The sequence below is a fragment of the Erythrolamprus reginae genome, chromosome 10 (genome assembly GCF_031021105.1).
Source record: "Erythrolamprus reginae isolate rEryReg1 chromosome 10, rEryReg1.hap1, whole genome shotgun sequence".
NCBI classification, from domain to species: Eukaryota; Metazoa; Chordata; class Lepidosauria; order Squamata; family Dipsadidae; genus Erythrolamprus; species Erythrolamprus reginae.
The window spans coordinates 47,520,072-47,534,473 of NC_091959.1; the positions used below are offsets into that span (position 1 = coordinate 47,520,072).

General features: G+C 42.8%; 1 protein-coding gene across 4 annotated transcripts in view; it reads right to left on the reverse strand.

Annotated features, from left to right (window-relative positions):
• Nucleotides 1-11,044, reverse strand: part of TCTN2 (tectonic family member 2) — a 29,598-nt gene extending 18,554 nt beyond the window's left edge. The window contains exons 1-4 of one of the 4 annotated variants that reach the window (XM_070763152.1): nt 10,525-11,044; nt 5,008-5,112; nt 2,921-2,994; nt 1,760-1,964 (exon numbers count right to left, since the gene is read on the reverse strand). In XM_070763152.1, coding sequence (XP_070619253.1) covers nt 1,760-1,964; nt 2,921-2,994; nt 5,008-5,089 — 361 coding nt within the window. In that variant the 5' untranslated portion in view covers nt 5,090-5,112; nt 10,525-11,044. Of the gene's footprint in view, nt 1-1,759; nt 1,965-2,920; nt 2,995-5,007; nt 5,113-6,380; nt 6,704-10,524 lie in introns of those variants that run through there. The other 3 variants (XM_070763151.1, XM_070763150.1, XM_070763148.1) reach the window with 3 other exon arrangements.
• Nucleotides 11,045-14,402: the final 3,358 nt, after the last annotated feature.

Genomic DNA, 14,402 nt, shown 5'->3' on the forward strand with positions numbered 1-14,402 from the left:
ATCCTTGGAACAAACTTCCAGCAGACGTGGTTGGTCAATCCACAGTCACTGAATTGAAACATGCCTGGGATAAACATAGATCCATTGTAAGATAAAATACAGGAAATAGTATAAGGGCAGACTAGATGGACCAGGAGGTCTTTTTCTGCCGTCAGACTTCTATGTTTCTATGTTTCTAAAATGTCTGCAAGGAAATCACAAAGCTCAGAGACCACAACGGACCTCATAGTTCACCGCACAGCAACACACATTGTGTTCTGTCAGACTGATTGTGCTAGTAAGGGAGCAGGGTTTGCTCCTTTACCAACACCGATGATGTTACCTAGTTTGGTCACGAAAGGTCTCCAGGAAAGCCACCAACCTCCCAGAAAGCACCCCGTATTTCAGCCGTGAATGACAAATATTCTCTTCGATCGGATTGATTATATAAATTCGTGTTGAAGAAAGCTTTTTTTTCCCACTCATGCAAGACACCATTTTTGAAAGAATATTACTGGGGCAAGACGTTGCAATCAAAGCTGAAACAATCACAACTTATCCAAATCCTAGCTGTCGTGTGAGGCCCATGAAATTCAGCATAAGGTAGTGATGGCGAACCTATGGCAGGGTGTCACAGGTGGCACATGGAGTCATAGCTGCTGGCATGTGAGCCGTTGCCCTAGCTCAGCTCCAACATATATGTGTGTGCCGGCCAACTGATAGTTAGTTAGTTAGTTAGTTAGTTAGTTAGTTAGTTAGTTAGTTAGTTAGTTAGTTAGTTAGTTATTGATTGATTGGATTTGTATGCCGCCCCTCTCCGTAGACTCGGGGTGGCTAACAACAGTAATAAAAACAGCATATAACAATCCAATATTAAAACAGTTAAAAAACCCTTATTATAAAACCAAACATACGTACAGACATACCATGCATAAAATTGTAAAGGCCTAGGGGGAAAGAGGATCTCAGTTCCCCCATGCCTGGCGGCAGAGGTGGGTTTTAAGGAGCTTACGAAAGGCAAGGAGGGTAGGGGCAGTTCTAATCTCCGGGGGGGAGTTGGTTCCAGAGGGTCGGGGCTGCCACAGAGAAGGCTCTTCTCCTGGGTCCCGCCAAGTGGCATTGTTTCGTTGACGGGACCAGGAGAAGACCCACTCTGTGGGACCTAACTGGTCGCTGGGATTCGTGCAGCAGAAGGCGGTCACTGAGATAGTCTGGTCCGGTGCCATGAAGGGCTTTATAGGTCATAACCAACACTTTGAATTGTGACCGGAACCAATGCAGACTGCGGAGTGTTGGTGTAACATGGGCATACGTAGGGAAGCCCATGATTGCTCTCGCAGCTGCATTCTGCACGATCTGAAGTTTCCGAACACTCTTCAAAGGTAGCCCCATGTAGAGAGCGTTACAGTAGTCGAGCCTCGAGGTGATGAGGGCATGAGCGACTGTGAGCAGTGAGTCCCAGTCCAAATAGATAATCTGGTCCAGTGCCATTAAGGGCTTTGTTTGATCAAACAGAGGCCCCGGAAAGGTGTTTTTGGTTTCCAGAGAGCCTCCGGGGAGATGAGGGGGGACATTTTTACCCTATGAGCCTACTGGGCCCACCAGAAGTTGGGAAACAGTCCATTTCTGGCCTCCAGAGAGCCTCCAGAGGGGTGGGGAAAGCTGTTTTCATCCTCCCCATGCATTGAATTATGAGTGTGGGCACTCGTGCATACGCGACAGAGAGCGCACATACCAGAGGAATAAAAGGTTCGCCACCCCTGGCATAAGGAATCAATACCTTCTACTTTTCCGGTTAGGTTTCCTGAGGATGTGTTAGCATATATTTCCGCTTGGATTAACAGCCGGGCCACGACTTTCCTCCCTTGACATGCTGAGACCTGCAAACTTTGGAGCACGCAGAGGGCCTCCACGCAGCAATCGGTGATGTTTGAGACACACAGCTGCAGGTGCGTGGTCAAGGACACCGTCACCTTGGAGACGTTCTGAAAGTGCAAAATATGCCCGTTGGTAATTAACCCAGAGAGATTTGTGAATTACAACTAGATTTTATTTGCTCATCTATCTGGAACCCATACCACATCTCGGACATCAACACCCTTAAAAATGTCCAAAGATACTTCACCAGAAGAGCCCTTCACTCCTCCACTCGAAACAGAATGCCCTACGAGACTAGACTTTCAATCCTGGGCCTAGAAAGTTTAGAACTAAGACGCCTTAAACAAGATCTAAGTATTGCCCACAAGGTCATATGCTGCGACGTCCTGCCTGTCGGCGACTACTTCAGCTTCAACCACAACAACACAAGAGCACGCAACAGATTCAAACTTAATACGAACCGCTCCAAACTTGACTGTAAAAAATATGATTTCAACAATCGAGTTATCGAAGCGTGGAACTCATTGCCGGACTCAATTGTGTCAACCCCTAACCCCCAACATTTCTCCCTTAGACTCTCCACGATTGACCTCTCCAGGTTCCTAAGAGGCCAGTAAGGGGCGTGCATAAGTGCACTGGTGTGCCTTTCGTCCCCTGTCCAATTGTCTTTCCTTTCTTTCACCTATCTTATATATTCTCTTCCTTTCATATATCCTCTCCTCTAAGTTCACTTTCACCCTCTTTTATATTATCACATGTCTATTTTTCTTCCTATGTATTTGTGTATTGGACAAATGAATGAATGAATGAATGAATGAATGAGTGAGTGAGTGAGTGAGTGAGTGAGTGAGTGAATGAATGAATGAATGAATAAATAAATAAATTAAAATTAAAAAAAATAAAATAAAATAAAAATCTCTATTTACTGCACTGGTTTAAAAAACCCCAAAGGGGGGAATCTAGGTCAAGAATTTATGGAAAGAGATTCGCGGGCGAGACTTAGGAAGTTGATCTAAGATGTTTTATTGGCAGGGTTAAGGGGAGAATCACTTTTTCTACTCACCCCTTGATGTGTGACTCGCAAGCTCCAGCCATCTGTTCTGTTTCTACCACTACAGTCTGAAAGGGGCAACAATCCTAGAAGAGGGCAGAGAACATGACCAATGCAATGAACGATGACATACATTCAATTTCACAGCTGCCATGATTGCTGGCCGAGCAGGTACAAAAATAGCCAGGGAAATGACCGAAGCCTGTCAGCCAACAGGAGGGCTGATTCACCGCCAGCTTATCAGGTACTCAGGATTCAAGGACTCCGCAGCCACAAGGAAACAACAACTAACAACTTAATACTCAACCAGACACCACAAAAATAGGATGCACAGAATAGCACAGAAGTTCCCTAAAGATGGGCTCTCGTATCATCATCATAATTCATGATTGTGGAGAAAAAGAAAGTATGGATCATCGACACCGCAATCCCAGGGGACAGCAGAATTGAGGAGATGCAGCTAGAGAAACTTGCGAAATACGAAGATCTGAAAATCGAGCTGCAACGACTCTGGCATAATAATAATAATAATAATAATAATTATTATTATTATTATTATTATTATTATTATTATTATTATTATTTATTGGATTTGTATGCCGCCCCTCTCCATAGACTAGGGGTGGCTAACAACAATGATAAAAACAACATGTGACAATCCAATAATAAAACAATTAAAAACCCTTATTATAAAACCAAACATACACACAGACATAACATGCATAACTTGTAATGGCCTAGGGGGAAGGAATATCTCAACTCCCCCATGCCTGGCAGAATAAATGAGTCTTGAGTAGTTTACGAAAGACAGGAAGGGTGGGGGCAGTTCTAATCTCCGGGGGGAGTTGGTTCCAGAGGGCCGGGGCCGCCACAGAGAAGGCTCTTCCCCTGGGCTCCGCCAAACGACATTGTTTAGTCGACGGGACCCGGAGAAGGCCAACTCTGTGGGACCTTATTGATCGCTGGGATTCATGCGGTACTTGACACGCTGGGTGTAGTGCCAAAGGATCTCAGCGGACATTTGAAAACTGTCGGAATTGACAAAATCTCCACAAAATTGACAAAATCTTCAATTGCAAAAGGCCGCTTTACTGGGATCGGCACACAAAATTCGTCGCTACATCACGCAGCCCTAGGTGCTTGGGAAGCGCCCGACTGGGGAATGAAATACGAAATCCAGCATAGTAATCTCGTTTGCTGTGTTGTATTGTTGAAATAATAATAATAATAATAATAATAATAATAAATGATGATGATAACAACAACAAACATTTATTTATAATGCCCTTTTAACAAAGGGCATAACAGCATGCCATATACAACTATCAAAGACAGACAATAGGCATTATACAAACTTAACTAGAACATATCTAATAAAATCACAAATCTTGTTAAAACCATTCCCAACCTCTCATGTCCTCCCTTCTTGCTGATCCTCAGAGCAAGGATGTTTCAATCTGCCAAATCGAAGTCTGAAAGTACGAGTCTGAAAGCTCAAAAGACTAAGCTCCTGGTCCTGTTGACCAACCCAGATTGGATCCCGCATTATCCTAGGTACAGTGTTCCCTCGATTTTCGTGGGTTTGAACTTCGCGGAAAGTCTATACCACGGTTTTTCAAAAATATTAATTAAAAAATACTTTGCGGGTTTTTCCCCTATACCACGGTTTTTCCCACCCGATGACGTCATATGTCATCGCCAAACTTTCGTCTGCATTTAATAAATATTTTTAAAAATAAACTTTAATAAATAAACATGGTGAGTAATAATCTGAATGGTTGCTAAGGGAATGGAAAATGGCAATTTAGGGGTTTAAAGTGTTAAGGGAAGGTTTGTGATACTGTTCATAGCCAAAAATAGTGTATTTACTTCCGCATCTCTACTTCGCGGAAATTCGACTTTCGCGGGAAGTCTCAGAACGCATCGCCCGCGAAAAGCGAGGGAACACTGTATTCTCATCTCCCAAGCATCATTCTTCCTAGGGGAGTAAGGCTAATTCATTTGCAAAAGAAAAAAAATTACTAATTTCTTCCCTATGCCCTTTGGAGTTCCAGAGCTTCCTGGGGCCATTCCAAAAAATGATTTTGAAGGATGCTTACCTGTTTCGTTGTCTGCCACAGCGAGAGAGAATATATCTGCTTGGCTGTTGGTCAAAGAAGCTGTGACTATCGTCCCGGACATGTGGATGAACGAAGGTTGGAAATCTAAACAGGGAAATCGGTATCATTTTTTGGAGACATGTTGATATCGCTCGCTAAATCTTTGCAAACCTTTTTCTCCCTAAAGTGATCAATTTCATAACTGTTTCATCTCACCAATAGTAAAAGCTAAGGAAATCTAGGGCACCATAAGAGATTTTGAAGGCTGTGTTTTTGGGTCATCATTCGGAGCTGCAAAGAGGAATGTTTTTGACCACACCGAACTAGTTGCAATTTACTGAAGGCTTTGGACCCTCTTGATTCAAGACAGCCTGAACCAAACCCAATCAAGGGAAACTCAAAAACAAAGCACTAGTTCACAAACACTTTTAGCCATATTAGACTTAGCTATTTATTTATTATTATTATTTGTATTTATATGCCGCTCACTCCAAAAAGGACTCAAGAGCTTTGATGGCACAAGCTAAACTTGTCACTGTGTGATCATGTGAACCTGACTATGAGGGAATGGAGGGAAGGAAAGAAGGAACGTAGAGATAGGTTGGAAAAAAAGATGGGAAAGACGAAGGCAGAAGGAAAGAATGGAGGTGGGAGAGAGGGAGTAAAAAAGAGAGGAGATAGGTAAGACCCGTTAGAAGAAAGAAAGAAGGGAGGGAAGAGATAGGAAGGTAGGAAGGAAGGAAGGAAGGGAGGGAGGAGATAGGTTGGAAGAAAGGAGGGAGGAAGGGTGAAAGAAAAGAAAATGAATGAAAAAGAAAAAAGCAAAGGCATGGGAGGAAGGTAGGGATGAAAGAGACGTTTGAAGAAAGAAAGAAGGAGATAGGTTAGAAAGAAGAAAAAGAATGAAAAAAGGAAGGAGGGAAGGAAGGAAGGGGGGAAAAGAAAGCAAAGGTAGGAAGAAGGACAGAGGAGGAAGGGAGGGAGGAAAGAGATAAGTTGGAACAAAGAAGAGAGGGAGGAGATAGGTTGGAAGGAAGGAGGGAAGGAAGGAAGGGTGGAAAAGAAGAAAGCAAAGGGTGGGGGAAGTACAGAGGAGGAAGGTAAGAGATAAGTTGGAAGAAAGAAGAGAGGGAGGAAGAAAGGAAGGAGAGAAAGAAAGAAAGAGAGAGAGAGAAAGAAAGAAAGAAAGAAAAAGAAAGAAGATGGAAAAGAAGAAAGCAAAGGCGGGAGGAAGAGATTTTAGGGCTGCCAGGCCAACAGAACTAAATCCCATGAAACTGGCATCAAACGGCACCTGTTGGATGTCTGCCTGCCCGTTGCTGTTTAAGCCCCCCCTCTCCCCCCCCGCCCCCTTGAACCTTCCCCTCACCCACCCCGCTCTTCATCCTGGGCCCCGGCTCCAAACAGCCACAGCAGCCCCCAAATGATCCCCCTGAGGCTCATGGCGAGGCTAAGACGGCCGGCTCCCTCCGGGCCTCAGGATCGCCTTGCGACGGCGCCGCCATCTTTCCCGGCGCCTTCCTCGGTTGCTATGGAGACGGCCGGGAGGAACCAAGTGCGAAAGGAGGTGAAAGAAAAAAAAAGACTAAAATCTCCCGTTGCGTTGCGATTGGAAGCTAAGGAGAAGGAAAAAATGTGCGCCTGTGGTAAAAAAATAACACCAGAAGCCCTTTTCTTGTTACTGTCCTTCCCCCCCACACACACTGTGGGAATGGTATGTGCCTTACTCGGGCTGCCCTACAACTCCCATCGTCCCTTTCGCGGACGCTCCCGCGTAAAAAGAGAGAATTTTTCGCCCCGAACATTCTGGGAGTTGAAGTCCACATGGCTTCAATGGACAAAGGTGGAGTAACCCTGCTTCAGATGGAATGGAGGACAGCTCCCATCAACCACAGCAGTGGAAATTAATTTTTTTTAAAAACAACTCTAGCCAACTCCTCCTTTCAAAGAAAAGACTAGATTGACATTTGTCAAAAATAGTTGTAGGGTCTCTGCTTGGTGGGGAGGTGGGGTGGACTAGATGACCTCTGTAACCTTCCCAATGAACCCTGCTGCTTAAAAATGAATCCGTCTCTTCACATTGACTAAAGGCCTTGACTATTGACCCTTATTTTAGAAACACAGAAACATAGAAGACTGACAGCAGAAAAAGACCTCATGGTCCATCTAGTCTGCCCTTATACTATTTCCTGTATTTTATCTTACAATGGATATATGTTTATCCCAGGCATGTTTAAGTTCAGTTACTCTGTATTTATCAACCATGTCTGCTGGAAGTTTGTTCCAAGGATCTACTACTCTTTCAGTGAAATAATATTTTCTCACGTTGCTTTTGATCTTTCCCCCAACTAACTTCAGATTGTGTCCCCTTGTTCTTGTGTTCCCTTTCCTATTAAAAACACTTCCCTCCTGGACCTTATTTAACCCTTTAACATATTTAAATGTTTTGATCATGTCCCCCCTTTTCCTTCTGTCCTCCAGACTCTACAGATTGAGTTCATGAAGTCTTTCCTGATACGTTTTATGCTTAAGACCTTCCACCATTCTTGTAGCCCGTCTTTGGACCCCTTCAATTTTGTCAATATCTTTTTGTAGCTGAGGTCTCCAGAACTGAACACAGTATTCCAAATGTGGTCTCACCAGCACTCTATATAGCGGGATCACAATCTCCCTCTTCCTGCTTGTTATACCTCTAGCTATGCAGCCAAGCATCCTACTTTTTGACAACAAAGCTCCAAAGACGTCCAATTTTATTTTCACCCTAGCTACCTAACCTAGTGGACATTCTGCCTAAAGTTTGCAATTTGAACTTCACAGCTGCTCAATTTTCCTGGCTTCAACTGTTACTGATTGCTTTATTATTCCCAGCCCTTCTTTGACATTCCTTGTTTCTAAGTTGTTGGGTTGTTATTGGGGGGTTTTATGGATGATTTTTTCTTCTTCTTTGATCGTTTGATTATTTTCCAGGTTTTCCCCCCTTCCTTTCATCTGTTTAAGCTTACTTGCATCTGATTTCGGCTTTGCTAATCTTATTTTCCAACCCGACCTTCTATTTTGGTAGTGTAACTTTCCCTCCAGCCCTTTCTTCATTGATTTTTGCATCATAACTTCAACTGTGCTGCACATGAATTCTTTTTTAAAGCATCATTATTATTACTATATTACCGATGACTCTAAAGTGTGCAATAGGGTTGATATTCCTGGAGGCGTCTGTAATATGGTAAATGATTTAGCTTTACTAGATAAATGGTCAAAGCAATGGAAACTGCAGTTTAATGTTTCCAAATGTAAAATAATGCACTTGGGGGAAAAGGAATCCTCAATCTGAGTATTGCATTAGTAGTTCTGTGTTAGCAAAAACTTCAGAAAAGAAGGATTTAGGGGTAGTGATTTCTGACAGTCTCAAAATGGGTGAGCAGTGCAGTCAGGCGGTAGGGAAAGCAAGTAGGATGCTTGGCTGCATAGAGGTATAACAAGCAGGAAGAGGGAGATTATGATCCCGCTATATAGAGTGCTGGTGAAACCCCATTTGGAATAATACTATGTTCAGTTCTGGAGATCTCCCCTACAAAAAGATATTGACAAAATTGAGCGGGTCCAAAGATGGGCTACAAGAATGGTGGAAGGTCTTAAGCATAAAACGTATCAGGAAAGACTTAATGAACTCAATCTGTATAGTCTGGAGGACAGAAGGAAAAGGGGGGACATGATCGAAACATTTAAATATGTTAAAGGGTTAAATAAGGTCCAGGAGGGAAGTGTTTTTAATAGGAAAGTGAACACAAGAACAAGGGGACACAATCTGAAGTTAGTTGGGGGAAAGATCAAAAGCAACATGAGATAATATTATTTTACTGAAAGAGTAGTAGATCCTTGGAACAAACTTCCAGCAGACGTGGTAGATAAATCCACAGTAATTGAATTTAAACATACCTGGGATAAACATATATCCATTGTAAGATAAAATACAGGAAATAGTATAAGGGCAGACTAGATGGACCATGAGGTCTTTTTCTGCCATCAGTCTTCTATGTTTCTGTGTTTCTAAAATAAGGGTCAATAGTCAAGGCCTTTAGTCAATGTTTAGCTGATGCCCAGCGTGGGGGAATTAATCCAGGCGCCTTCAAGCGATAAACCAGGATGTCCTCATCCCTGGCGTTGAAAGCAAGCTCTTTTGCCATTTGCCAGTAGGTCACTCTAAGTCCAGCCCTTTCAAGACAAGCATCTATTTTTTTACCCCGTTCCAAAATTTTTAGCACTGTTGGGGTTTCCGGCGGCTCCATTAACCTTGAGCAACCATGGCCATCGCCAGCGACCCCAAAATCTCTTTAATGCTTTTATATAAGAACGATTCTTTCTACTCTTTGTGCCTCGCAGACTTCTTGACGGCCCCCCAGCAAGTGAAGAATAAGATGATCAAAGAACAGAGGGAGTTAGCCACGGTAAGGCCACGTATTTAAGCCTCTAGTTTAATAAGGAAAGTGAACACAAGAACGAGGGGGCCCAATCTGAGGTGAGTTGGGGGAAAGGTAAGAAGCCAAGTGAGAAAATATTATTTGATTGAAAGAGGAGTAGATCCTTGGAACAAACTCCCAGCAGACGTGGTTGGTCAATCCACAGGAACTGAATTTAAACATGCCTGGGATAAACATAGATCCATTGTGAGATAAAGTACAGGAAATAGTACAAGGGCAGACTAGATGGACCAAGAGGTCTTTTTCTGCCATCAATCTTCTATGTTTCTATTAATAAGGAAGGAAGGAAAGAAAGAAAGAGAAGAGAGGAAGAGAAGGAAGGAAGGAAGGAAAGAAGGAACAATCCACAGTCATTGAATTTAAACTGGGATAAACACATATCCTAAGATAAAATACAGTACAGGAAATAGTATAAGGGCAGACTAGATGGACCAGGAAGTCTTTTTCTGCCATCAATCTTCCATGTTTCTATGAATGAGGAAGGGAGGAAGGAAAGAAACAGAAGGAAGGGAGGGAGGGAGGAAGGAAGAATCCACAGTCATTAAATTTAAACTGGGATAAACACATATCCATCCTAAGATAAAATACAGGAAATAGTATAAGGGCAGACTAGATGGACCATGAGGTCTTTTTCCGCCGTCAATCTTCTATGTTTCTATGAATGAGGAAGGGAGGAAGGAAAGAAAAGGAAGGGAGGGAGGGAGGGAGGGAGGAAGAATCCACAGTCATTAAATTTAAACTGGGATAAACACATATCCATCCTAAGATAAAATACAGGAAATAGTATAAGGGCAGACTAGATGGACCATGAGGTCTTTTTCCGCCGTCAATCTTCCATGTTTCTATGAATGAGGAAGGGAGGAAGGAAAGAAAAGGAAGGGAGGGAGGGAGGGAGGAAGAATCCACAGTCACTGAATTTAAACTGGGATAAACATATATCCATTGTAAGATAAAATACAGGAAATAGTATAAGGGCAGACTAGATGGACCATGAGGTCTTTTTCTGCCGTCAGTCTTCCATGTTTCTAACATTTCCTTTTACCTGAAGCAGGTAAAGGCTTGATGGTATTCCCCCTTGCAATCCTTCCTCTCTTCTTTCCTTCTTCCAGATGCTAAAAAAGCTGGAACAGCAGAAACGCAGCCGGCTGCGAGAACTTGAGGAGGAGAAGAGACAGTTTTGCTTGCTTATGGTCAAGAAATTAGCCCCCAGGGTCAGGACAGGATCGTCCATGGTCACGGAAAGGGATTCCAGGTCACTGTCCAGCCTTCCACCATCTCCCCTGCGATCCAGAGAGAGCGGCTGGAGGAATCTAGACCCTGGGATGCGTGCAAACTCGGACACTGCTTTCTACACCGCGGCTAGCCGACAGCTTCCCACATCCAGCTCTCCGAAATTAGCCCAGGTAAGTTTTCACTATGGAAAGCACAGCGTTAAAAAGTTACCGTTTAAAAAAATTAAGGCTGGGTTCATCCGTTGTTATTTTGCTTGTTGGTTTGGCATTGGTGTTTGTGACGCCACCGATTGTGGTTAATAAACCCCGTTTTAAAATTCAGCATGGTACATAGTTTATTTGGTAGGTCGTCTAGTATTGACCGAAACCATGGAACAACAGTAAGAGGCTGGGCTCAATACATGAAGGTCAAACTCAACAAGCGACACAGCTAGTTCGTTTGTTTAGAGCAGTGTTTCCCAACCTTGGCAACTTGAAGGTATTTGGACTTCAACTCCCATTCGCTGGCTGGGGACTTCTGGGAGTTGAAGTCCAAATATTTATTTTATTTATTTTTATTTATTTATTGGATTTGTATGCCGCCCCTCTCCGCAGACTCGGGGCGGCTAACAAGAATGATAAAAAACAACATGTAACAATCCAATTTAATAAAACAACTAAAAACCCTTATTATAAAAATATCTTCAAGTTGCCAAGGTTGGGAAACACTGGTTTAGACATCGAAGTTGCAAGGGGATTGGGGAAAACGTGACTTCAAACCAGCCCTTTCACTTACAAATGTTGCAGGAGCTACTACAGGTACGTAGAACCGCTAGGAAAATTTTGGTTAAGTATGCGGTACCGGTAGAAAAATTTTGATTTTTTTTTTCTTTTTCTCCCTACTGGGCTCTGGGTATGTTTTTCCTATCGCAGTAAATGAGGTTGAATGTGTATAATGTCATTTGGTGGGACCCAAGGGAAGAGCCTTCTCTGTGGTGGCCCCGACCCTATGGAACCAACTCCCACCAGATATCAGAGTTGCCCCCACCCTCCTTGCCTTTCGTAAGCTCTTAAAAACCCACCTCTGTCATCAGGCATGGGGGAATTGAAATATTCTCTTCCCCTAGGCTTATAAAATTTATGTATGGTATGACTGTATGTATGACTGATCTCTTAAATTGGGGTTCTTAGATTTTTTAATATTAGATTTGTTTACGTTGTCTTTTTACTGTTGTTAGCCGCCCCGAGTTTGCGGAGAGGGGCGGCATACAAATCTAATAGATAGATAGATAGATAGTTAGATAGATAGATAGATAGATAGATAGATAGATTAGATTAGATTAGATTAGATTAGATTATACATAGATAGATAGACAGATAGATAGATAGATAGATAGATAAATAGATTAATAGATAGATAGATAGATAGATAGATAGATAGATAGATAAATAGATAAATAGATAAATAGATAAATAAATAGAAATTGCCTTTCGTAAGCTACTTAAAACCCACCTCTGCCGCCAGGCATGGGGGAATTGAGATGTCTTCTCCCCCTAGGCCTTTACAATTGTATGCATGGTATGTTTGTATGTATGTTTGGTTTTTGTATATTAAGGGGGTTTAATTTGCTTTTAGTATTGGATTATTATTGTATACTGTCTATGATTGCTGTTAGCCGCCCCGAGTTTTCGGAGAGGGGAGGCATATAAATCCAATAAAACTTGAAACTTGAAACTAGATAAATAAATAAATAAATAAATAAATAAATAAATAATTTTAGAAAAGCTGTTAGTGTGTTTGTGTACAAACACATACAGTTCATATAGCATATAATGTACCTTTTTGTGTGCCTCTGTGTAATATGTATGTACACATATGGCATACATTACATAGAATTAAAGAGTATAGTTTGGATGTCCAGTAATAGTAAATAGATAGGGAAATTGTGTCTGTTAGAGGCGAGGAGAGGCTAGGCACCCTAACTCTAACCCAAACCCTTCATGTGAGTGAGGTCAAGTTGGCCACATTTAAGCCAGTCACATGACTTTTACACCACCACCCTGTCACATGATCAAGCCACTCCCACCTGGTCACATGGCCGACACAAAATAAGCCACACCTACAGTTGATAGTAAAAAAATTTGCAGCCCTTCACTGCAGTGGCCCCATGATAAAAATCCAAGCAGCAACTGGCCCTTAAGACATGGGGGTCACGTGATAGCAAACATGGTTAATTTTTTAAAGTTTTGGAGCAGGGAGATAAGGAGGCACTTTTGAAAGCAGCCCATTCAACCTAACGTGCAATCTAGAAATAATAATAATGATAATAATAATAATAATTATTATTATTATAATTATTATTATTATTAATTATTATTATAATTTATTGGATTTGTATGCTGCCCCACTCCATAGACTTGGGGCGGCTAACAACAATGATAAAAACAGCATGTGACAATCCAATAATAAAAAAACTAAAAACCCTTATTATAAAACCAAACATACACACAGACATACCATGCATAACTTGTAATGGCTTAGGGGGAAGAAATATCTCAACTCCCCCATGCCTGGCGGTATAAATGAGTCTTGAGTAGTTTACGAAAGACAGGGAAGGTGGGGGCAATTCTAATCTCCAGGGGGAGTTGGTTCCAGAGGGCCGGGGCCACCACAGGGAAGGCTCTTCCCCTGGGTCCCGCCAAACGACATTGTTTAGTCGACGGGACCCGGAGAAGGCCAACTCTGTGCGACCTTATCGGTCGCTGGGATTCGTGCGGTAGCAGGCGGTTCCGGAGGTAGTCTGGTCCAAAGCCATGTAGGGCTTTAAAGGTCATGACAAAACACATGAACTCGGGAATCGGGTTGGGCATTTTGTGTGAATTGTGGTCTTCTTAACCAACAGACTCCCAGCTGTTCTTGGTCAGACGTTCTACCAACCCACAGATACAAATCTCCGCAAGGCAAGAATTTGCAGTCGAGAGCCAAAAAGCTGGAAGCCTCTCGTGGTCCAGCCAAGACTGTGCAGAAAGGAGTTTAACATTTGAAATTGAAAGCTACAACGCTACGTGCTCAGCCCCGAGCAGCCATCCATCTTGCAAAACCAGCTGAGTTAGCAATAATATCTATCTATCGGTATATCACTCTGTTATCAACGCACAGGCAATGAAAGAGCCGGTCAAAAGATGGCGAAACGAATCTCCACCAGATCATCCGAGCCGGTCAATTATTAGCTCAACGTCTACCACGGAATCGGTTGCGAGCAGGGAAAGAGGATTTTGTAAGTAAAAAAACACAGGTGGGCGGTTTTCCTCTGCAGTTCATTTAAGGAATTAAAATGAACTTTAAAAAAACCTAGCAGTGTAGCAGTTATTCTTAATCAGGGCTGAGGTTTGGGGTTTTTTAAAAAAAAAAAACGTGGCCTTCTCTGAACAACTTTCAATTCAATTCAATTTAATTTATTCAATCGGCTGTGGCGAGGGGGGCGTTTGCCCAGGTTCGCCTGGTGCACCAGTTGCGGCCATATTTGGACAGGGAGTCATTGCTCACAGTCACTCATGCCCTCATCACCTCGAGGCTCGACTACTGCAACGCTCTCTACATGGGGCTACCTCTGAAAAGTGTTCGGAAACTCCAGATCGTGAAGAACGCGGCCGCGAGAGCCATCGTGGGGCTTCCCAGATTCGCCCACGTATCTACAACACTGCGTGG